Source organism: Pseudonaja textilis, chromosome 1 (assembly GCF_049901715.1).
Source record: "Pseudonaja textilis isolate UNSWEBS1 chromosome 1, rPseTex1.2, whole genome shotgun sequence".
NCBI classification, from domain to species: Eukaryota; Metazoa; Chordata; class Lepidosauria; order Squamata; family Elapidae; genus Pseudonaja; species Pseudonaja textilis.
Window position 1 is genome coordinate 227,385,853 of NC_141990.1, and position 24,442 is coordinate 227,410,294.

The 24,442-nt window shown below is 38.0% G+C and overlaps 1 protein-coding gene across 6 annotated transcripts in view; it reads right to left on the reverse strand.

Annotated features, from left to right (window-relative positions):
* Positions 1 to 24,442, reverse strand: part of SYT7 (synaptotagmin 7) — a 297,640-nt gene that overhangs the window by 85,360 nt on the left and 187,838 nt on the right. For 3 of the 6 annotated variants that reach the window (XM_026720139.2, XM_087920840.1, XM_087920843.1), the window contains exons 3-4: positions 5,189 to 5,268; positions 868 to 999 (exon numbers count right to left, since the gene is read on the reverse strand). In XM_026720139.2, coding sequence (XP_026575924.1) covers positions 868 to 999; positions 5,189 to 5,268 — 212 coding nt within the window. Of the gene's footprint in view, positions 1 to 867; positions 1,000 to 5,188; positions 5,269 to 17,517; positions 17,628 to 24,442 lie in introns of those variants that run through there. The other 3 variants (XM_087920842.1, XM_026720140.2, XM_087920841.1) reach the window with 2 other exon arrangements.

Below are 24,442 nucleotides of genomic sequence, written 5' to 3' on the forward strand. Positions count from 1 at the left end.
GAAGTTATGATTGCAGCCAAAGTTAATTCCATAGACAACGAAGGGTTGAATAATGGATAAGACTGTTAGGAGAGGCACTGTGCAGGCGAAGGGAGAAAAAAAGCAATGTTAGTGAGAGAGCTTACCACTACCATCACCACCACCACAAAGTGCAGATGCAGAGAATACGCTGAGAGGGTGACCAAAACGGGCAACCCCATCCTGTGCTGCAGAAAAGGAGTGGGTGGGTGAGGGAGAGGAGAGCCGAAGGAACCAGGGTACAGGGAGGGATGGTGCTGGCCTTTCTCAGTGAGTTGCTAGGCAGTGGTTCTCAAACCACTGGAAGCACCATATAAGCCTAGCAGGGGAAAAGCCTGGGCTAAGACCTTAAGTAAAAAAGGAATGCAATGGCTTTTGAAGTGGATTTAAGGGTTTAAGTTGCTATCCAGTGCCAACCCTTTCAGTTGGCTGAAATCATAATGAATTTATTAGGTCCAAACCACCTTTTAAATTCGCTGTATGATTGACTACTTCAAACTTTAATGAGTCAATGACTTAATCTGGTTTCAACAAACCTATCAGCACAGTATTTTCCATTTCACTGGGACTAAAATTTGAGCCCCAGGTAATAGAGTTCCTGGAGTAATGGAAACACAAGCCTGATATTCCAAGGGTACCAACCAGTAGTTGTGAACCACTGAAAGAGCAGGGTAGAAAGAGAAGGGAGGAGGGGTTGCTCGTCTCCATGGCCATATGTCCATGGGGAGGGAGTAGAGTGCAGGGGAGGGAAAGAAGAGGAGGGGGAAGAGGAAAGCAGGAAGGGGTGGGTGGGAAAGAGGTGTGCATATACTCACTATGTATGATCAAATCAGTTAAAGAGAGACTCACTTGAGGGAAAGTCGTGGATCACCATATGGGGCGTAAGGTGATATGTTTAGTATAAACTCCTTGGGAGGGTAGGAACTCCATTTCTGCTGCACTGTGTTGTCATTGTTATTCCAAAAGTCTCTGTCTAGATCACTAGATCAGCCGGTGAGAGGGGAGAAAAAAAAAACAAAGGGAAATACAAGAGAGAGAATCTAAATTCCTGCAAGGGGAGGAAGGAGAAAAAAAAAATAACCCAAATGAGAGACAGCAAGGTTAGTGTTGACTTCTCCTCCTGTGGAAGGTAAAGCTCTGTGCCTCATACCCATGTGTTCACACAAACACACATACGCACTCAGATGATATATAGGTTAAGGCAAAGCTGAAAAAAGATAGGAGCAGGCATCTCCAGAGCTGATGTTAAGGGAGAACGAGAAAGAGAGAGAGGGATTCGTGTTAAAGAAACCTCTGTTAAATGACTCTAAGACTCTTTCCTCAGGACTCTACCTTGTCTCTTACCTGTACTGTTCCTTTTGGGGGACAGGATTTTTGCCTTCCTGTATTTTTTTCATCCAAAGTGGGTAGTGTGGAAAACAAAGCAGTATCTTGGACAATAACTTTTGATAAAATAGTGGGAACATCAGCTAAAACTATTGCTGTTGTGCAGAGAAAGAATCTTTTCCGGTTTCCTGTACAGAATTTGTGCATCAAACTGGAGAAAAGCACCTCTTTACCCAATTATTATTATCCAAAAGAAAATTATCTTTAGGTAGCTATTTAGATTTCTTTCATCAGATGTATAATAAAGTGATGGTGGGAAAACAGCATCAAGGTTATGGAGGAATCTTAGTCAATGCTCAATTGTCATACTGAATCTAGGGTTACTTCTACAAATGGGCTTTGCAGCAGCTGAATCTGTTCTGAACCTAATTAATTTATTGATAATGGTGATGTTCCAGACCCATTTGCATGTACAGTACCTGAATTTGCAGCCAAACTAGTATTTTTACCTGGACTGCCACAGCTTTGCATTGACTCCATTCTTCTATTGACATTCTTCTATTCTCTTTCCTCAACCATTCTCCTGGTTTATGTCTCTAATAACGTTCAAATAAGTTCAGAATCTTCAGTGTTGCTCATCGCCATTTTAAGTTGGTAAGCACAAACACAACTGTGGGTTGGCTTCAAATTGTTTCTGAAGGAATGGGGAGGGGCAATAGTGGTCCCTTGAATGGGAAAAAAACCTTAATTGAAGCAAGAGCTGGCTTGGAGTGTTCTTCCTGACCTTGTCATTACTGCTTTGGAACATGGGAAGTGATAAAACTTTAGATGCTTGTCCTCAAGAAGAGGCCTACTCAGCCTGAGGGACCTGGCATTTCCTTGTGTAGATCTTCTGCTCAGCTGTGCAGAAGGGGCCAAGGAGGGTGATCAGCCTCAGGCTGGAGTTTGTGGGCTCACAGTGCTTGCTAAGTAGGTTATATCACCCATTCTGTAAACAGCTAGAGCCTAACCAACCATCTCCTCCTGAATTTAAGAGTGCCTCCAATGGCAATTGAGTCACAACATATAAGATTTCACAATAGCTTTTGAAGTCAAGGGGCTGTCTAACAAATTTATTAGAGACATCAAAGGTACCTTGCAGGCTACCTGCTTGCATCCACTTATCTTACCACTCACCTAGTGTCCTTGCCATTTGCAGGATTTAAAAGCCTTTCAATGGCTTTTTGAGACATGTATAGAGGGAAGATGAAAAGCTTGCTGCTATAAAGGACAGCTGAGGTTCATCAAGGAACTCAAGGTTCATCCACAAGATACCAAAAATGGGCGGGAAAAGTGAAAAGTGTTGCAAAAAAGTAGACAAACGAACCTCTTCATTATGCCTGCCTGCCTGTTTCCTTCGTCGTGCCTTTGGGCCAGAGTTTTTGTAGAACCTTTTCAATATGGGACTAAGAAATGAACATTTTGCAGCTGCAGAGTGTAAAAAGAGAGTTTCTATTCATATCTGTAACTATTTACTGGCAGGTCCCTGGGAAGAAAGGTCTTAGGGTTATTGTTTGTAGTGGCTTTGTTCTACCCTCAGCATAATTATCCACGACCTCCAGATAAGTTATAGAGATCAAAAGCACAAGGGAAATAATGATCAGGTTCACACATTTATCATGGCCTTGGAGCATGGCATCCATTGTTCTGATTTAGTTGAAGGATTGGCTAATAGTGTCACCTAGAACCATAAGCTACTGATGAGACCATGCATCCAGGAATTAACAAACAACATCTGTATATATGAACACATATCTTCAACATACATATATACATATTTTTCACACACAAACACATAAATAGCTATATATTATACACAATTATATATATATATATGCACAGTTACATATAAAGGCATGCACAAACATGAATGCACACAGAGGGACAGAAATTTTATCAACTGATTTTATCAACTCATCTGAAGATGTACAGGCAGAATTGCAGGTGTCCATACTTTTTAAGGTAACACTTCTTTTACTAAATCACCATAGCTCCAGGGCCAATAAGCAAGGTTCCTTCATCCAGCTTTTTCATTGAACGTCATCAAGCAAATCTCAAAACTCTGCAGTGCTCTTTAGTGTAGAAAATTAGATTTGGGAATCCCATAGGCAGATGTCAGAGGAGAACCGTGGGAAAGCTTGTGTGATTATATTAGAAGGTGAAACAGCTATTTTATGGAAATTATTACTTAATCATGCTTTCCATGTATCATTTTTAACAATTCCTGGAGATGAGATTATATTCAATCCCACTTACAAGGGAGCCTAGATATCAAAAATTTGAATTATGGGACCATGACAGAGAAACATTATTTCACTGTGATGTGTTGCTATGTGCAATGATCATAAAAATTTAACTCACCTTAAAATATCCTTGCAATATGAAGTAAAAGAAATGGGTGAATGATGATCCATTGTCAGCTGAGTTATGTGTAGAATTATATTGCTCTATCAAGGAAATAACTTCTAATATCCCACTGTTTGGTGCAATAGTATCACGTTCCAGAAAAAGATTAGTTACTATTAATGTGTCCTTATTTTGTTTTCATAAGCAAGGTCTAAAGGATAGGTTTGATTCTTTTCTGTGTAACTAAACCTTGTACGTCTAAATCACTTATTACAGAGGCTTCTATATAAACATCTATGTTTATATAATAATCTTCTCTATTCCTCTGGATGCTAACTTTGATATTACAGCTGGCCATGAGATTAAGTCCTATTGCAGGGATGGGAACATATGGTCCAGATGTTGCTCAACTGCAATTTTTAGCACCCTTCCCTATCAGCCATGTTCTTGGGGCTGCTTGGAGTTCTAGTCTATTAAATCTGGAGGACCATAAACTGATAACATCAATGGACTGCTCTTCCAGGTACAGAATTTATCATTTGTCAAAAGATGGAAGAAACATTAATCTTTTCAACTGACCAGAATGTAACAAGTGAGAATGGTTTACACATTAAATAACATAGAGCTTTTCTTAGAAAGCTTGCCATCTGAAAAAGAGGAATGTGTCTGGATGAAATTGGTTAACCATTTACAAATTGTTTGATAAAACATGCAAAAGAGAAAACAATTTTACAACATTTGCATGTGTTAGGTTTTATATACAAATGAATGTTTTGAAATGGTGCCTACAAGACATGTTTTACAATAGCAGGAAAGACTGTTTGGGAGTTTATGTTCAGCTGGTTGTTCATGTGCTAACAGTTAACAGGAAGGCCTCCCTTTTTGTGACTCCTTAAGCTGGACTGTATTTAAAAAAAGATAGGAGATTATGATATGGGAAGGAACAGATAATAATTGTACATGGTATGGGCCAGGGACAGGATGGAAGGCAGATGGATAACAAGAATTGAATAGATTCTGAAATCTTGAGGTATGCAGTAACCCTAGAATAATGAAACATGAGATATTGTAAAGAAAGGAAGGTAACTATCTAGGTAAGTCAATGTGCTAAGCTAATACAAAAGAAAAATATAAGTATGCTGAATAATGAAAGAAAGTTACCTGATCGAAGAACAATGTAGTATTTATGGAAACAGAGGAACAATTAACCAAAGTGAACAATATGACTAATGTGCAAGAGTATAAGGAGCATAGTTGCACTTATACTTGGTTGTGGAACAGATAGGAATGCAATTTTTGGATCACTGTAATCAAAATGACTGGAAGGGCCTTGTTTTCAGATACAAGGTAGCTTGAAGGTATAATATTAAATCTATTCTTATGATGTATGTAGGTTTATGCAATGACTAACTCAAACATCTCAAACCCATTCACTCCAATAGTTCCTATTGGGACTTACTTAATAGCTTTCTTTTCACTCCGGCATCGGCTGGAATCTGGAGTTCCCACAGTCTCCAAGGAGTTTTTATAACGCTTACCCTAAAATGAAATAAAAAAGATACATGGAAGATAAATATTTACTTGAAAGGAGTTATTTGGGAGTGGCCACTAAAAATATTCTTTAAGGGGAGAAAATTCTACCATAAACCTGAATGACTGAGTTCAGGGAAAGGCCACAATTGGCACACAACCCAAAGTTGGGCAAAGGCTCTCCAAGCTTCAATTGCCACTTCTCTTCAAGCAGGAGTTGTGAGTCCAGGAGAAACCCCTGGATTGTGGACCAGATCCATCTGGGGCAATGCCACTCCATTCAGAGTAAAAGAAGACGAAGTCCCAGATCCCAGATTGCTGTGTATCCAAAACTGTTTGGTCTTGCCAGAGTTTAGTCAATGCCTGTTGACCCCCATCCAGGTGCCCACAGCCTCCAGTTAGGAATAAACTCAAGACTACCTTGCCTTGAGTCTTTTTTGTATAAGAGAAAAGGAAGGAAAATCTGTCACGATTTCAAGATGTTGTTGATATCGCTCATAACAATGAGTTCCAGTAGTTCATAGGATGATTGTTTACTGACCTGGCCTACTTTGAAGGACTAACATTAACCTTCTAATATATACTAAAACTTTCTCAGTTACACACTGAAACACATTTTTTCTTTAATTTTATTGCTTCTAAACTAAGAAAGAAGTCTGCAGGAATTCACCTATAACAGTTTCCTCTGCTGGTTTTCTGGAAACTAGATTGTATCCTGTTCATTGTGAGGGATTCCATGCTGTACAGAAGAAAGGGAAGTCTCGAAGACCAAGCTTGTCTTCCCTACCCTTACATCCACAGTAGGGAAAGAACAAGCCATTTTTTGGATTAACTGAACTCTAATTAATTACGTCTGCATAACAAAACACATGCCATAAGATAATGAAGTGTGCATTTTCTTCTTAATTAGGTCTTGATTATAAGACCACTTGGTTGTGATTTCTGATGGCAGGTTCAGTGTGCTTCCTGATTCTAGGGGCAGACAAGAGACAATTATTGCTAATTAGGAAACCATTAGCAGATGAAAGCACAGGTGCAGAGGGAAAGCAGTTCTGTGCTGCTCTTTGTGCAAGTTCTCTGGTGCAAAATGAGTAATATACTTCACTTTATCTTAAGACATATCAGGCATCAAACTCAAAACATCCCCCTTCACTGGTTAGGAGGTTTGATGTCAAAGAGTAATAATTATAACATTGAAGGATGGAGCTTTCAGTGAGGGTTATGATGGACTAACATCTCAATAGGAGCTGAGAGTTGTTATGGCCAAGAATTCTTGCTGAAGGGTAGCTGCTGACCAGTGAAATCTCTCTGGGTCAAAGAGAGACTGTGAGATAACCCACTTACATCCAGATGGTTGATCCTCATGAGTAAACTGCAGAATGAAAGTTTTTGCAGTTGTTAAGGGAGTTGAACAGCTAGACATTGTTGGAGTCCATCTATACTCACAATCATTAATATACCCTTTGTGGACAAAGAGTCCAGCTACTCACATTTCTTAAACACTTTTGGAAGTCATTAATCTACAGATAAATATTTCTTTTGCAACAAAGATTTTAAAAAATTATTGCTGTTTAAAATAATGACAAAAGAAAAATCAGAAAAAAACCATAAAATACATACATTGTCAATGAAATTAAAAACACATCAAAAATGCTTAAAAAAAGGAAAAAAAGATATATAGTATATTATTTTTGCAATAAATAGTTTTTACTTTATTTTAATTCAAGGTGGCAAATATATCCAACACACCTTCCTTCTCCTATTTTCCCAACAATAACTCTGTGATATGAGTTGGGTTGAGTGACTGGCCCAAGGTCACCCAGCTTGCTTTTATGGCTAAGGCCAGACTAGAACTCACAATCTCCCACTTTTTACTTTCTATCTTAACCACTAGACCAAACTAGCTCTCTGAATGTCTTTCTTCTTAGGGCCTATGGATCTCTCAAACTACAAGAATACAGTTCCCCTCTGTGACTTATAACTTTAAAAAATACAACCAACAAATCAAAATCATAACATTAAAATACAAGACCCTGGGAATAACCTTTTCCACACAATGAGGGAGGTGTCCTACTTACCCACGTGCCTATCTAATGCAGAAGATATTTTTGCATTCTGGGGCCAGGAAGAAAGGAGACTTTTTTCTTCTTTTTATGTGCTATTTTTAGGGTAAGAACTACGCCACCATTCTGTGATTAAAAAGAATGGTTTAGATGTGTGGTGTAACATAAGTCTCTATGTAAAAAGTGAATCTTCCAAGATGCCAGGCTCCGAAAAGTTATGAACTTGGTTGAAGCTCTCCAGGAATTTGAACATCACAGCTGAGAAACAAATCTTTATTGTTGCTCAGTTTGTATCTGGGTGTTTTATCCTTGGGTTGGACAAGCTTCTGCCTTAATGTATTCTTGGGTTTGAAGTGTGCACATATGTTGAACTGGCTGAAGATCCTCCTGAGCTTTTCCAATATTCCTGAGCTTTTCTGATATATGAATTGGACAAGTTCAGGAATATCAGAAAAGTTCATGGGGATTGTCAGCCAACACAACATACGTGCACACTTCAAACCCAAGAATATACTGACAGATGCTCTTCTACCCCAAGAATAAAATATCCAGACACAAACTGAGCTAACGTAGTATATGCAGTACAATGCAGTGAGTCATGTGCAGATCTGTACATTGGAGAAACAAAACAGCCACTTCATAAACGCATGGCACAACATAGGAGAAGAAACCCATCAGGACAAGATTCAGCAGTCCATCTGCATTTAAAAGACAAAGGCCACCCTTCTGAAGACAGCAAAGTCCACATTTTGGACAAAGAGGACCTCTGGTTTGAAAGAGGGGTCAATGAAACCATCTATGTCAAAATTGAACAGCCCTCTCTCAACAGAAGGGGAGGGATATAACATCATCTATCTCCAGTCTACCATACAGACCGTTCAACAGTTCCAAGAAGTCTCCACACCCATTTGCTACTCAGGTGACCCTGAGGACACAGATAAATTACCAAGTCGCCTCAATGATTCTCTAAAAGAATGAAAATGACCAGCTATCTGCAAGGAATATTAATCCTTCTATTCCCCACCATCCAATCAGAACTGAAGAAGCTTCTTGGATGAGGAGCTAAATGTCTTCAAAGAAAAACAAGGAAGTCCAGTTACCTCTTGACAAAGCACCTTTGGGACAATGTCGGGTATAGAATAAATGAACTAAAGAATGAAGACTTGATTACACCATATGACTACGCCATCCTTTTAACAGAGGAAAAATATACTATAATGAAAATGCTATTGGTGTTATTTAACATTCTCAAACATCTGCTACCACTAAAATGGCATTCAAAATGAGTGGTTTTAACTTTTATTGACTAAGAGCTATAATCACTGCCCACAACAACTAGATAGTATGCAAATGCTTCTGCTTGGATCTATTGATCTAAAAGCCAAATGTTTTGTCAGTGCTGACACTATATACAAAACTATTCAGTGAACTGCCCAATTTAGAGATTTTTAAGCACTCATTATCAAATATTAGACAGCCATGAAAACAGTGGTTCTGCAGTATGGGACTCATCATAATGTACATGTTTCTGTGATAGATATAATCAATTGGCAAATTAATGATCATAATGTGCCCCACTTATATTTTGTTTTAATTCTGCAGGTAATACTCTTTTTGAATATGAACAATGGGTACTTTTGCCTACCTAGAAAAGCCTCAGGGTTTCTAATAGGAGGGAGTGGCAGGAGAGAGAGATTAATCATACTGAAGGTGAAAAGAAGTGCAAGAGGAAAGATTAATCGTACTAAAGGAGAAAAGATGGGCGTTGAAAAAATGATTTTGATTATTAGAGCTTAAAAATAATAAGCAGAGGTTTTAGCTTAAGTGTGGTTTAAAAAAGGGACACGGTAGATGTGCCATCACGTAGACTATATAAGTAGCAGCGTTAATAAAAGAGAGATATGTAGAGCTTTTTAAAAAAAACTGAGAAGAAAAACTGAGAAGAAATAATCAATGTAAGAGATAGAGAGGCATCAGGAAAGGAAAATCCCAGAAAACCATGTGGGCATTTTTAGTGAGGGCAAGTAATAGAGTCTTAAATTTGACTAGAATATTTTTTTAGCAAAGGTTTTAATAGCAAATAGTATGTGAAAAAGGATTGACTCCAAGTTGCCTAAGGAAAGGGGGAAAAACAGAGATCTTTGGGAGCAATTCAATGTTGGAAAACAAAACAGAGGGGAGAGGCAAAAATTTAAGGCAAAAAAATAGTGAAAGAGGTGTGTTAGCGATTTGGGGGATTCCAGAGGACATGAAATGAATGGAGACAATACTAAATTTTAAAAAAGGCATTGGCACTTATTCCATGTACTATAAAGATATGGCATACCTGAGATAGAGAACAGTTTGGCATCTGGTGCCAACACTCACCTTAGGAACAAAGCCAACTGAGTAACCTTGTACCAATTGCTCTTTCTCTCTCAGTCCTAGGAAGCAAGCAATGGCCAACCACTTCTTAAAATTTGATCTGAAAATAGCATCATCCAGGTGATCACCAGGAGTCAACACTGACTTAAAGCAAACTGAGGAGTTTACAACTATATGGGTTTATAGTGGATTAGTAATCTTAGCCAACTATTAAGTAATAGTTAAGATGACTAATCCCATTATGAGCCCATATTATTTTTAAAAAATACTTTATAATTTAACAGTAAGAATTGCTGGAAATAATGAGAGTTGCAGTCCAACTAGCGTGATAGTTTGGAAAGCGTGAGTTAAGGCAGTCCTTAATACAATATACGATTTTATTGAACATACTTATGTGAAAGAAATTAGATATATTTTTATCTGCAACAACCACAATGATGCCTCAACAACATTATGAATGTTGGGGTTCAGAGGAGGCTCTTTCTCTCCCTGAGGTTATAAAAAAAAATCAGCTCTCTCACACAGCTATTTTTATTTCAAAGGGATTTTCATTGTTGCAATAATGAAAGCTTCTTTGAAACTCATTCAGTCTAAACTTACATAATTAAACCATTCTTCAGGAATAATTTTTATTTTTTGTCACTCCCAAAATAGCTAATTTTTGCTTTAAAAAATGGAGCAAGCCTGTATCTTAATATCTCAAAATGTCAGCTGAGCAAGACTAGAATTGCTCCTTTAGGTAAAATGCTTGTATTTGGCAAAATCTTGTATAATCAGGAAAAAAAAAAACAATTTTGGAAAGATGTTTTAGTATACGAAGGTAGCCATTTTGTTAACAGCTATTTCATGTTTTGGTAGTTTTGATTTATTAGTGTCCTAACACTGTCAGCAGCAGCAAATCATAATTGTATAAATAGAAATGTGCTTTTTAAACATGAAGGCTGGGGTCACATATCACATGTTCAACAATTATACAATTTGCTCAGTTTGGGATGACTGTTTCTATGAATCTTGCCTACTATGTTCAATAAACAGAGTTAAACAAACCATAACTTAATGTGAAACATGAGCCAGCCACAATGAATCCACATCGGAGAACTATTATGAAGGGTCACTCATGCTTCAGTGGCTGAATATATTCTTGCTGCTGTCTAAAGCAATTTTGTTCTTATTATTTGTTGTACACGGAGTACAAAAAACCTTGAAAAAACTGAACAAAAGCAAATGAATATGGCTGCCCTATTGTGCTCCTTTAATCTTCTGATTGTAGCACAATTTCTTGAGCAGCAAGGTTAGATTATTTCTCAAGGGCCCTGTTGCAGAAGGAGATTTGAGCCAAGTTAGGTAATTACACTTCTCACATTCAGGTTCAGAACCCCAGATCCTTCACATAGTACTACTACTGGGGAATAATAGCCATCTTGCTTTTATTGTTACAGTCCATTGCATAGTCAGTCAGATGTTCGGACTGGGTTTGGCATTTTGTCTGCCTATCAAGTCCTTCCCAAGGACTGGAATAGGCAAATGTGGATGTTTGATTTTATTAACAGGTATTGTCACAGGATATGATTGTTCTGAGTAAAGTTGCCTTTTGCAATTGACTAATGGTGAATTTGTCAATGCTGATTTTGTTCAAGTAGTGCTCTAGTTTTGGAATTAAACTCAAGGCACCTATGACTATTTGGTTTACAGATGCCTTCTTTTGCCATATTTCTTCTATTTCTAATTATAGGTCTTTGTATTTTATTATCTTCTCTTTTGCTGTCTCTAGGTAATGCCACACCTACTAGCCAGATGTTTTTGCTTTTCTTATAGAAAATTGTTAAGTCTGGGGTGTTGTGGCAGATGCCTTTCCGTTTGAATGCTAAAGTCCAAGAACACTCTAGCTTCTTTATTTTCTATGACTTTCTCTATTTTATGGTCCCATCAGTTCTTGTTAGCAGGCAAATAATACTTCTTTCAGATCTTCCAATGCACCATTGTTGCTACTTTGTTATGCTGTTGCTTGTAGTCAATCTGTGTGATCTTCTTGCAGCAGCTAATCAGACAGTCCACTATTTCTTCTGCTTCTTTGCAGAGGCGGTACTTGGTATCTGTTGCTGTCTTCTCAATTCTGAGTTTGTATGCATTTGTTCTTAAGACTTAGTCTTGTGCAGCAGAATTAGCCCCTCTGTCACTTTCTTTAAATTTCCTGCTCTTAGCTATTGCCTGGTCTTGTTATTATCTGCTTTCCCTGCTATTTGTATTGTACTGGCCATGTAATACTTTGTCCCATGTCTCCTTTCTGTTCTTCTCTTGTCTTTCTTGTAAGTGAGTTCGCTCTCTCTAGTACTCAGTAGATCTTCCTTCTTCTCTGTCTTCCATATATTCTTACATGCCCTTTCTTCTTCTTCTACCATATGATGTACTTGCAACATTCCATGCCCACTCATTTTCCTTGGTAAATAGAGCCTGTCAACATCGCTGCATGAATGAAGGGCATAACTCATTGTCATTATTTTTCTGGTTTTCCTAGCCAGGGCCTGTTACTTCTGCTTGAGTCAAGTCTGTTATTCCAGCTGTGAATCTAATGTCTGGAATTGTCCAGGTATTAATTGCCTTGATTGTATTTTCTCACTTGAGTTTGAACTTTGAGATCTTCTTCACTCTCTTGATTTATGCATTTGTAACTTTTTTCTTAACTTCAGTGTGCTGGATGTTATTACTATTATTATAGATAATTCAAAGTAGTCAGGATAGCTAATACTAATTTCTCCTCCTATTTTTCCCAAAACAACAACCCTATGAGGTGGGTTGGGATAAGAGAGCAATTGGCTCAAAGCCAACTAACTGGCTTCCATGCCTATGGAAGGACTAGAAGTCAGTCTTCAGATTTCTAGCCTGAACCCTAACAATTTTTCAGATCATTGTGGCTGTCTGGGTTTCGACGGATGCCCTAATTATGGCCAGGAATGCTTTATGAGTTGACAGTGGCATTATTGGAAAGGCTGGGACTACAGAGTACACTCAGTCATATACATTATTTAAAGATCAGATTTTCTTACAATTGTTTAATGATCATAGAGAAAGAATCTATAGGAAGAATATAGGAAGATAAGGTCATTAATATAACCACAGAATTAGGTGCTGAGATGGTTGTGACCAATTCTTTGTTTGAGGCAGAAATCCAGATCAAAGTAACCATGATGAATTATAGTTTACCTGAAGTCTGAAAAAAAACCCAACAAAGGAGAGTCCATTATTGCTCTGAATAACAGGTTTTAGTTTAATTTAGTTTACTTTATTGTCACTGCACCTCGTACAACGAAATTAGACACCATCTTCAGTGCACATCATGACCATGACCATGAAAATAAACACAAACACACATTCTTTACCCTTCACACATTGAACTGAAACCCCTGACACCACACCAACACTGCACTATACAGCAGAATTCAAAAGAGCTACTGCCCTGGGATAGAAGCTGTTTTTCAGCCTATTTGTCCTTGTTTTTATTATACTGTACCGTCTGCCAGATGGTAATAGTTCAAAAAAAGGGTTCCCAGGATGAGATGGATCTTTGAGAATGTTTTGAACTTTCTTAAGGCAGCGGGAGCTATAAAGCTCTTCCAAAGAGGGGAGAGGGCAACCAATGATCTTCTGGGCAATGACATTAACCCTCTGAAGTGCTTTCCTATCTGCCACTGTGCAATTGGCAAACCATACAGAGGTGCAGTATGTAAAATGCTCTCTATGGTGCAGCGGTAGAAGGTCTCCAGCAGTTTCTCATTCAGTTGTTGTTTTCTGAGAAGCCTCAGGTAGTATAATCTTTGCTGGGCCCTTTTGACCAGGGCTGCAATGTGGGCACCCCAGGTCAGGTCCTCTTTTAGGGTAACACACAGAAACTTAAAACTGGCCACTTGCTCCACTCGGTCTCCATTGATAAGCAAGGGCTGGATATCTGATCTGTTCCTTCTTTAGTCTACTATAAGCTCCTTGGTCTTATTGGTGTTGAGGACCAAGTTATTGTCTCGACACCACAAAAGCAATTGGTCCACCTCATCTTGGTAGGCAGATTCATCTCCACTGGAGATAAGTCCCACCACTGTTGTGTCATCTGCAAATTTAGCAATAGTATTACTAACGTGAGTGGGAATGCAGTCATGCACATAAGGAGTATAGAGTAAGGGAATCAACACGCAACCCAGTGGTGTACCGGTGTTAAGAATAAGGGCTGAAGAAGTATGATTACCTAATCTGACCCTCTGTGAGCAGCCAGACAGGAAATCCATAATCCAAAGGCAGTTTGAATTAGAAAGCCCAAGGTCCAGAAGTTTAGACACTAGTCTATGTGATAGAATTGTGTTAAACACAGAACTAAAATCCACAAAAAGCATCCTCACATAGCCCTCCCACTGTTCTAGATGAGTCAGAGCAGTGTGAAGAGTGATGGCTATAGCGTCCTCTGTAGATCTATTTTCCTGTATGCAAACTGGTGTTTATCAAATGTATGCGGAAGACCAGAAATGATGTGCCGGCAGACCAATTTCTCAAAGCACTTCATGATGATAGGAGTGAGTGCCACTTGTCTGTAATCATTGAGGTCATTGATAGAGAACTTCTTTGGCAGCGGAACAATGATGGAAGCCTTCAAACAAGATGGAATAGTGGATTTGGGATAAAGACCGACTGAAGATCCTGGTAAAGACTCCAGCCAACTGATCAGAACAGTCTTTAAGCACTCTGCCAGAGATACCATCAGGATCGGCAGCCTTTCTAGGGTCCACAGCCCTCAGAATGCTCCTCACCTCCTGTTCCTCCACAATGCGGTGGGGGCTACAATTGGCTGGTAGTTGTGTTTTATCTGTCTCTGATGTCTCCACTTCAAAGCGAGCAAAGAAATGATTCAGTTCCTCTGCCAATGAAGCATCCCCCTCAGCAGGGATGACATTGGTCGGTTGATGGTTTGTAATTTGTTGAATCCCTCGCCACACCTGCCTCACATTATTGCTATAAAAATTATCCTCGATCTTCCTCTTATAATCAGTCTTGGCCTTCCGAATACCTTTCTTCAGATTAGCTCTGGCAACACTGTATCTTGCCCCATCACCGGATCTAAAGGCCTTAGTCCTGTCATGCAAGAGGCGCTGGACTTCCTTGGTCATCCAGGGATTCTGATTGGGATAGATCCTAATACGTTTATCCACAGCGATAGTTATCTGTCCAGTGTTTGATATAGCACAGAACAGTTGCACTGTGCTCCTCTAGGTCAGGGTGGTAAAAGACGTCCCAATTTGTGTTCTCAAAACAATCCTGAAGTTGTTGGGAAGCATCTTCTGGCCAAGATTTCACTTTATTATAGGCAGAGCCCGTCTCCTAAGAGGGACGTACGCTGGTGCTAAAAGCAGTGACATATGGTCTGATTGTCCCAAATGTGGTAATTGTATAACCTTACAGCCATGTTTGATGTTGGTATATACTTTGTCCAAAATGTTTGCTCCTCTAGTAGCACACTTAACATCCTGATAGAATTTAGGGAGCACTTCTTTTAAATCAGCTTGATTAAAGTCCCCTGCTATGATATGCACAGTATCAGGATACTTATTCTGCTGATTACTAGCTATTTTAATGTCCATTTACTAGTATTAGGATTGTTCCCCTTCTCCATCATTATTCAATTAGAAATTGCCTTTCTATAACCTAAATCTATTATTTCATGTTTGGCAATCTGACTTGTTTTGACCTTCTTGGCAAGCACTAGACCATGTATTATTTTAAGTATTCAGGAAGGCTGATGAGCCCAGTTAGATTCCAGTGAATTAAAGCTAAAGGCAAAGTACTCTTGTTGTTGTGTAAAAAAGTGGATCAAGATGCTTGAGATCAAGAAAATGTAGAAATAACTTAGCAAAATTTATTGGGAAGTATTAAGATGAATTCATGAAAAAGTATAAAGAAAAATAAACACACAGTATATATTCACTTACCAAAATCTATCCTGAAAATATGACAAAAGAACATTAAGAACAAAAATTAAGATGTTTTCAACATCACTCAATATATGATAAACACTGATATGTGATATTCAAATATATGATAATCTAACCTGGTGGTGCAGTGATTTGAATGCAGTATTGCAGGCTAATTCTGCCCATAGTTTGGAGTTTGATCCTGATGGTCTCAAGGTGGATTCAACCTTCTATCTTTCTGAGGTTGGTAAAATGAGGACCCAGATAATTGGGGGCAATATGCTGATGTTGTAAACTGCCCAGAGAGTGCAGTAAAGCACTATGGGGCAGTTTATAAATCTAAGTACTATTGCTAATATGTTACAAGTGGTACAGATACAAGTGGTTGAATGTTATATTGGTCTCATTAAAAAATTCAAAGCATTACTTTGAGCAATTGCACCAAGACAAATTCCTTGTGTGTCCAATCATACTTGGCCAATAAAGAATTCTATTCTATTCTATTCTATTCTATTCTATTCTATTCTATTCTATTCTATTCTATTCTATTCTATTCTAGATTTTGAACTACAGTAACAAAGAACATATACATATCTATAAATAATACTCTTCTCCCTAACTAGTATTCTAAAGGAAACTGGAACATATGGCCTTAAATAACTTGAATATGAATATGGAACTTCTTACCAATTATTAGAAGTTCTTATGAGTCATTTAAGCTAATATACATATTTTATAGGACAACTGTATATAGATCATTCTACTTCTATCACTGTTACTAGGATTGCAAACAACGATAAACATTGTTAATGCCAGAGCTAAAAGTGATTAAGACTGATTTATTTTCATAGGTTTTAAAAAAATCATGAATCTCTTTATGCAATTCAAAACATTAAGAAGAAATAAAGGCAAGAAATCACATACTTAAGGTGCAAGATAGTATGACAGGAAGAGGAAGTCTTGGTTTTCAATACTGGGGGAGGTTCAATCAGTTTCTGAAACATAGACTGTATCTCCTAAAGTTCTAGCATGGCACAATGAGCATTTATACTATTCTTTACCATTCAAATCATAGATAATAAATTTCCAGAAATAATCCCATTTTTAGCACTAGTACTGAGAACATACAATATCCTTACATTCAGAGCATATCTCCAATAAGATGTTTAACTGCATACAGCAACAATATTGTAGGGTTTATATTGAGCTACATATGTGTTGCTGGAGGGGTGGGGTGTACAAAAGACCAGATTAGTGGACCCTTTCTGAATCAGAAAGGTGAACAGAAAACAAATTTCAGAAGAAATTGCAATGATGGGCTCCAGAAACAAGGCATGTCTTACAGTAACAGCTACATGCCTTGTGTAATCAAATCAGCTCCATAGGAGATCTGGAAGAATCTTGAGGAAAGCAACAGAAGACAAAGAAATCCTTTGATCAGCCAGGCTGACTCAGTCTCATTTAGATATGCTGATTCAAAATATAAATAGAGACAAACTGCTTGCAAAAATCATGATGTCTTGCAGATTCTCTCTAACTAGGTCAGTAATGCAGAGATATACTCTGTCAGGGCAGCATGATTCAAAAAGTCAGGGGCATAGCCTCTTAATACGGGATATATACACAGCAATTTTCAAGCAGAAAACCTTTGGTAAGTCACTAATAGCGGTAAAACCCAATCAGCTGGGACATCAGCAGCCAGGCAATGATTTGAAATGATTTATATGAGAGTATTCAAAACTATGGGATATGGGAATCCCACAGTGTTCTCAAGCAAAGAACCATTCATACAGTTGGATGAAGGTGGGGTGAAGCTTATCACACCGCATTCCATCTGTTGCTGCTTCTTATTTCTCTAAATGGTAGTAGATAAAGATGCTCACCTGCTCTTCCCTGTGCATAATTCATTTCTTTCCTAAATGCTTCTGCTCTGTGCCAGCAAGTGTCCTTGTCAAATGAATCCAGGTGGTCTCAGAACATGCATTGGATTAAAATCTGGTGTGCGATATAGAGACAGAGTGGGGGAAAAAAAGCCCTCTGTCTTAGTTCATAGATAAAACAGTGACCATTCAATTCTGAAGACAGAAACCTTGTTGGGAAAAGCAGGCTCCTCTAATCTCTGTCTCCTCCAAAAATTATAATGCTGAAGCTAGAACAGGAGGAAGGTAGATCCTGATTGAGGAGAGGCTGCTTATGTTTTATCTGCATTTTGGCATAAGGTGAGAATTTCACCTTCTATTATGCTTCTAAATTTATCCTGACGGAAGAACATAATCATCAATTGAAATTCTGTGCTATCAACACCCTATCATATGTGCATATCAATGGACCAAATGTATTCACAATTTATCTTCTTTTTCCAACTTTCCTGACCCCCTAGACAGGAAAGAAGCCAGCTGCTGACTTTGGGGAAAAAATCCCTCTGGGCTTTGGAAGAGCTGTGACCTTTAATGTGGGCAAGGGAATAGAAGACCCATGTCCACGCAGTAAATACTCATCTTGAGTATGATCTCCTTGTCTTACTGGGGAACTAAAAAATTACGTTGTGAAATGTAAAATGTTTTAAACCAGTTTCTAGACTTCCAGTTTCATCCATCCATCCTTCAATCCATCCATCACATTTCTATACCACCCATCTCAGCCAAATGACTCTGGACAGCTTACAATAAAAAACATATTATAGGATAAAAGCATAAAAAAGGACAAAGTCAAAACCAAGATGTAAAAGGTAGGGTTACAGTATTAAAAGTTTAAAAAGTTAGGAAGGTGGAAAAAACATCCTCAAAACCAGCACTTCTGGTTTTTGGTAAGAATGCACTGTTGCGAACAATGGATTCACTTAACGACTGCTGCATTTGTTTTTATGACTACCCTGTTTGTTTAATAACTGCTGCAAAACAAAGTGATAAAATTGGGTCAGTCATGTGATCAACATGTTTTACGATCATGATGACTTAGAACCATAATGGGCAGGGTCCATTATGGTTATATGTCAAGGAATACCTGTATTTCAACTTCATCACCTTTCACTATTTGTTAAGCAAAGATTAAACAACTTAAAAAGTTATTTTAACTTATTTGCTGCGAACCTAAGTAAAAGCATGTTGTTACGAGGAAGATGGGTGCCACAAATTTTATAACCTCTTACAATTCATTCTCACTAACTGGTAAAACAGTTTGTCGTATGACACATCTTATTCAAGTGGTGGGATTCAATTTTTTTACTACCGGTTCTGTGGGAGTGGCTTGGTGGGCTTGGCAGGGGAAGGATGCTGTAAAATCTCCAGTCAGAGGTGGTATTTGCTCGTTCTCTGAACTACTCTAAATTTCCGCTACCGGTTCTCCAGAACTGCTGAATACCACCTCTGTATTAGAAGCATAAGTTAGGTGTCCCATTCAAACTTCCTAATGCAGGTGGTTGTCCTGATGCCTTCTTGCAATAAAATTCCAGACTGCTTTCAATTATCTAAAAACTTCTCAATGACACACATTGGGGATGGAGGGACAATATATATCTTTTCTGTAGCAGTTTTTTTTCCATCCTTTGCTTGCCCTGAAGGGAGATCCTCATCAGCCATTCTCTCCTGCCTGCAGTAAAGATTGTGTTACAATTTACCACTACTTTTTAAAGTTCTATACGCTGTTTCAGGAAATATTACACATAACCTTGTGGACTTAGGGTACGGGTCTCAAACTCAAGGCCCGGGGGCCATATCCGGCCCACAGGGTGCTTAGATTTGGCCCACCCTGGAAACAGTGAAGGAGTGGCCCATGGTGGCTCTGCCAGTGAAAAGGGAGCTTGAGAGGGCCACGCATGGCCTTTCCAGGTTCTCCAAGCTCCGTTTTCACTGGCAGAGGGTTGCAGGAGGCTGTTGCAGCCAAAAAAGGAGCCTGGGAGGCCTGTTGTGGCCAAACGGAGCCTTGATGAGTGACATCAAGCTGGCCATGCCCCCCGGCCCCCCAAGGTCAATCACAACCCTGATGCGACCCTCAATGAAATTGAGTTTGACACTCCTGACTTAGGGGCTCTTCTGTGATCCTTTCTTTGGCAAGGAACCCAGTGTCACTGTTATTTATTGTTATTTAGACACACACAAACACACACACACACACACACACGGTTGTGGGGGGCGAGGGAAAACATTCTTGGATAACTCCTGACTGTACTGTTTTCCAAAACAAACAACCCTCTCTCTTTTATTTGCTCTTCTCCACAAGATCAAAATGTATTTATATTTAATGCGAGTTACCTACTGCCTCAATGCGGGCAAAATCTGTCTCATGCTGCTATAGATCAACAAATCAGCTGGATCCGGTCAGCTAATCATCTTTTTAAAATATAATTTTACTGATAGATTTAAAAATAAAAGTAAAATTAAAATCAAGCAAGAGGAAGAAAAGAAAAAGGAAGATATGAAAGAGAAAGTACAAAAAGAAAAAGGAGAGGAAAAAGAAAAAAGTAGCAGCTTGAACCTCCTTAATGCTGTCATGAAAACAATTATAGATGTATCTTTCTCCAAAGTTACATTGTGACTCTTTCTATAATATATTCTGTTCAATTATCAAAGCCATAGTTCATGTTTGTTTTTTTCTGTTTTGTGCAAAATGTTCATATTGTCTTTCTCCAGGGGTGGGATTCAAATTTTTTAACAACAGGTTCTGTGGGCGTGGCTTAGTTGGTGGGCGTGGCTTGGTGGTCATGTGACTGGGTGGACGTGGCTAACTCAACATGACTCACATCGAGTCATGCATCTCCTCACCTGGCCTCTTGTGACTGTGGGGATGCTGCAACAGTCGTAAGTGTGACAAATGGTCATAAGTCACTTTTTTCAGTGCCATTGTAACTTTGAATGGTCACTCCACACAAACAAAGTACCAGCAAAGGAGGAAAAAAACCTCCAGAGAAGTTCCTGAATCTAGTCCTGCCAAGAATGTAATAAGGGTTAATGGAGAGGCAGTTTCTGTAAGCAACTCCAGAATGTTTCCTTCCTGCCTTCCTTACAGGATTAGGCCAGTAATTTCTTCTAACAACCGGTTCTCCAAACTGCTTAGAATGTTAACAACCGGTTCTAGCGAATAGGTGCAAACTGGTAGAATCCCACCCGTCTTTCTCTAATCAAATTATATTATCAAGTTATATTATCTCAAGTTATATTATCTATAATTATATTAACTATTTCACCATTGTAGATATTGTCAAATCTTCATCTTTGGGTGTACAATAATCTCACTGAGGTTATCATATATCAAAACAAAATGCCACAATGTTTTTCAAACTGCCTATCCATCATTAGTCCCATGAAGAAAACCTCTGGTTTCAGTTGTACACTAATCTTTAAAATCCTCTGAATCAGTACATGTATTCTAACCCAAAATTTTCTACCTTTTTTTCATGCCCACCAACCATGGTAAAATGATCCTTCTTGTTGTTCACATTTTCAATATAGATTTGAAGTACCTTTATACTTTCTAGATATTTTTTCTGGTGTCATATACCAATGGTATATCATTTGATAAAATACCTCTTTCAGATTATAACATAAATTAAATTTCAATCTTTTCAACCATACACAGTACTTTCCCATTGTTCTCTCTCCCTCTCTCTCTCTCTTTCTCTCTCTCTCTCTCTCACACACACACACACATGTATATGTATACGTATATAAGTTTTCTTAAGTTTTCACGGGTATTTATATGTATAGTAATCAGCTTTGTTCGGGTATTTTCCCCCGTCATTATAGTTGTGCTTTTAAAGTTGTAGCAATGTTTTGGCAGAATCTCATCATCAGGCTTCTGTATTGTGTTCGTCTGTGAGTCAGACTTTCACAGCTGTTTCTGTTTTAAATTTGGTGCTAGCCTACTGCTGTGTTAGAATGGTTTTTTCTTCATCCTGATTGGTTGGGAGTCTTGGTCTGTATTTATTGGTCTTTGGAGTTTGCTGTGTTCTGCTTGATTGGTGTTTCTAATATCTTCTGTCTGTTTTGTAGCTTTTTTTGTCTTGATTGGCTGGCAACATTGTGTTCTTTTTGTGTGGGGCAGAGGGGAGCAGAAATTCTGACTTGGGGTCTGTGTCAACCTCCTGGTGTGAGGCTTTGGGTGAAGGCTGGAGGGAAGTGCCACTGGTGGTGAAGAACCAGAGGGCCTTGTTTCAGTGGGACTGCATCATGGCTTGGAACTGGCTGACCATCTCAGCCCACTGAGCCTCCAGGTGCCGATAATTGGCCTTGCACTCCCGCAGGTCTTTCCTCTGCTTGGAAAGTCTATGCTCATAGTCCTCAGCGAGGTGCTTCTGCTGAACCTCCTTCTCGGCCAGATCCAATTTGAACTGAGCCAGCTGTTTTTCCAATTCTTTCTCGTGGTGGCTGCTTAGCTCCAACAACTGTTTCCTGTTTGGGCCCTCAGGAGCCCAGGCAGGCACGTAAGGAGTGGCTGGGAGGCGAGGGGTGAGTAGAGGCCGGCGAAGTGCCCCTCGACGTGCATGACATTGAGTTGGCCATGCCCACCCAGTCAAATGACCACCTAGCCAGGCCCACCTAGCAGGTCATTAGGTGGATCATATTAGTGGTACACGGGATTTAAAATAATGAATTTAGTGGTCCCTGAGGTCTGAAAGGTTGGTGACCCCTGATCTCGATCGTACTTATCTCAAGGGTATTTTTTCAAAAGGCAACTGGACTAGTTTTTTCCTTGAGGAAAAAGAATGAAGTGTTTCATTTCACATCCAAGAAACTTCATCAGCTGTGATGGCGGAGGTGGGGGAATGAAAGGATAGGTACAGTTTCTTGGATGAGAAATGAAACATTTTGTTCTTTTTCCTCAAGGAAAAAAATAGTCCAATTGCCTTTTGAAAAAACACCTTTGAGATTCTAGGCACAGCTTAGAACACAGATGAAGTTTTTACCACAGAAATTATTTCCAACAATGGCAAGTGTAATTTCTCCCATCTTAACATGTTTTGTAAACTTTATTCCATGATATAATTATTTTGAAATAATATAGAATCCATTGTGTCATTGTAATACTCAGATATTTTATTTTTTCTGAATTTTAAAATAAATTTACTTTAGCAATTCTGTTTTATCCTTTGTCTATATTTTTTGTTAACATTGTCTTCTGATTGTTAATCTTAAAACTTGCTAGTGTACAATTTTTTAAAAATTTTTCTGTTAATGTTTCCATTTCCTTTCAGTGGATCCCTCAGAATTAACAAGTCATCAGCTAATGCCCTTAAAAGAAATCTTGTAAGTTTCTTGTGTAATATTTGCTCCCACAATTCTCTCATCTTATCTTTTATTATTCAATATTTCAAAAACTAAAATAAACAAGAGAGGAAACAATGGCCATTCCTATCTTCTCCTTTTTCTGTATCTCATAGGATTTTGTTAAATCTCCATTGAGAATTATTTGTGCATTCTGTGAAGGATGGATCAATCGTACCTTTAAAAAATTGTCTTGAAAATTCACATCCTCCAAAGCTTTAAATAGAAAGGCCCTGTCAAATTGTTACAGGCCTTCTCTATGTTTAAGAAAAATCAGTATAGCTTGTTTTTCATTATGTTGCTACAAGTATTCCAAAGTATCCAAAACATTTCTTGTATTTAACTGTTGACAAACTTCCCTTATTGTTGTAGTTTCATTCATAATCTGTTTCTATAACTTCTGGTTATAGTTGGGGAGCTTGTATACAAAATAATTTCATTTCTCAATAATCTTTGGTAAATAATATTTCTTTAAATATTATTCTATTTTCTTCAGGGACACTTCTTGTTCCTTAGGTAAATTGGAATAATATTGACAAAATACTTTTGAATAACCACATTATCTGTTATTACAGTATTGTTTTCTTTTTCTTTGTGTAATTAATTTGCCAACAACTTCCCTGGCTTATTTGCAAATTCAGTTTACATATTATTTACATAATTCATTTTTGTCCCCATTTCTCTTAATATTACCATAGGTAATTGTCATTCTAGATCTAGAAGCTTAATTTATTGATTAATATTTATCTTCTCTGGAAACACTTCAATTTTGGGTTTTTTCTACTTCATTTAAAATAACTTGTTTTCTCTAGTATCTTCTTTTTGAGTTCACTATAAAGTTGTATAAAATAACCTCTCATGAAAGCTTTCCTTCTGAAAAAAACTTTTTTATATTTCTTTCTATGGTCTTCCACTATTGCTTCTTTCTATAGCAGCATTTCATTTAACCTCTCTGTGGAAAAACTGGATTTTCCTTTAAAAACCAAAGTCACTGGATTATGATCTGAAAAAAACCTTTGGTAGTATCTCTACTTTATGAACCTTAGTAATCAAATTCTTTGAAATCCAAATCATATTTATTTTTGAAAAAGATCTGTCTTTCAGAAAAATACAGTCTACTTTCTTGAATTGTCATTTTATGTCTCCATGCATCACATACTCTAAACTGTCAATCAAAGAAAATATTACCTTATGTAATTTTAATATTTTTTTGTGGGAAATGTCCAACTTCACATGAAACACTGATTTTCATAAGAAAAGATCATTAGTTTGTTTTATTAATTTTTTATCCTCATTTGAAGTATAAAATCCCAATATCAGAATCTGAACCCTACACTAATTAACTTCTAATCTACCCCAACATATCTACCCTGCTAATCAGTCAATATAACTTCTGGTTATAGTTGGGGAGCTTGTATACAAAATAATTTCATTTCTTTTCTCTTTTCCATTTTGTTCCTGCTGAGATAAATTCTTCACCCATTTTTTGTAAGTCAAATACTTCATATCTTTCTTCTAATAAGTGTTTTTGTAAGCAAATAATATATTT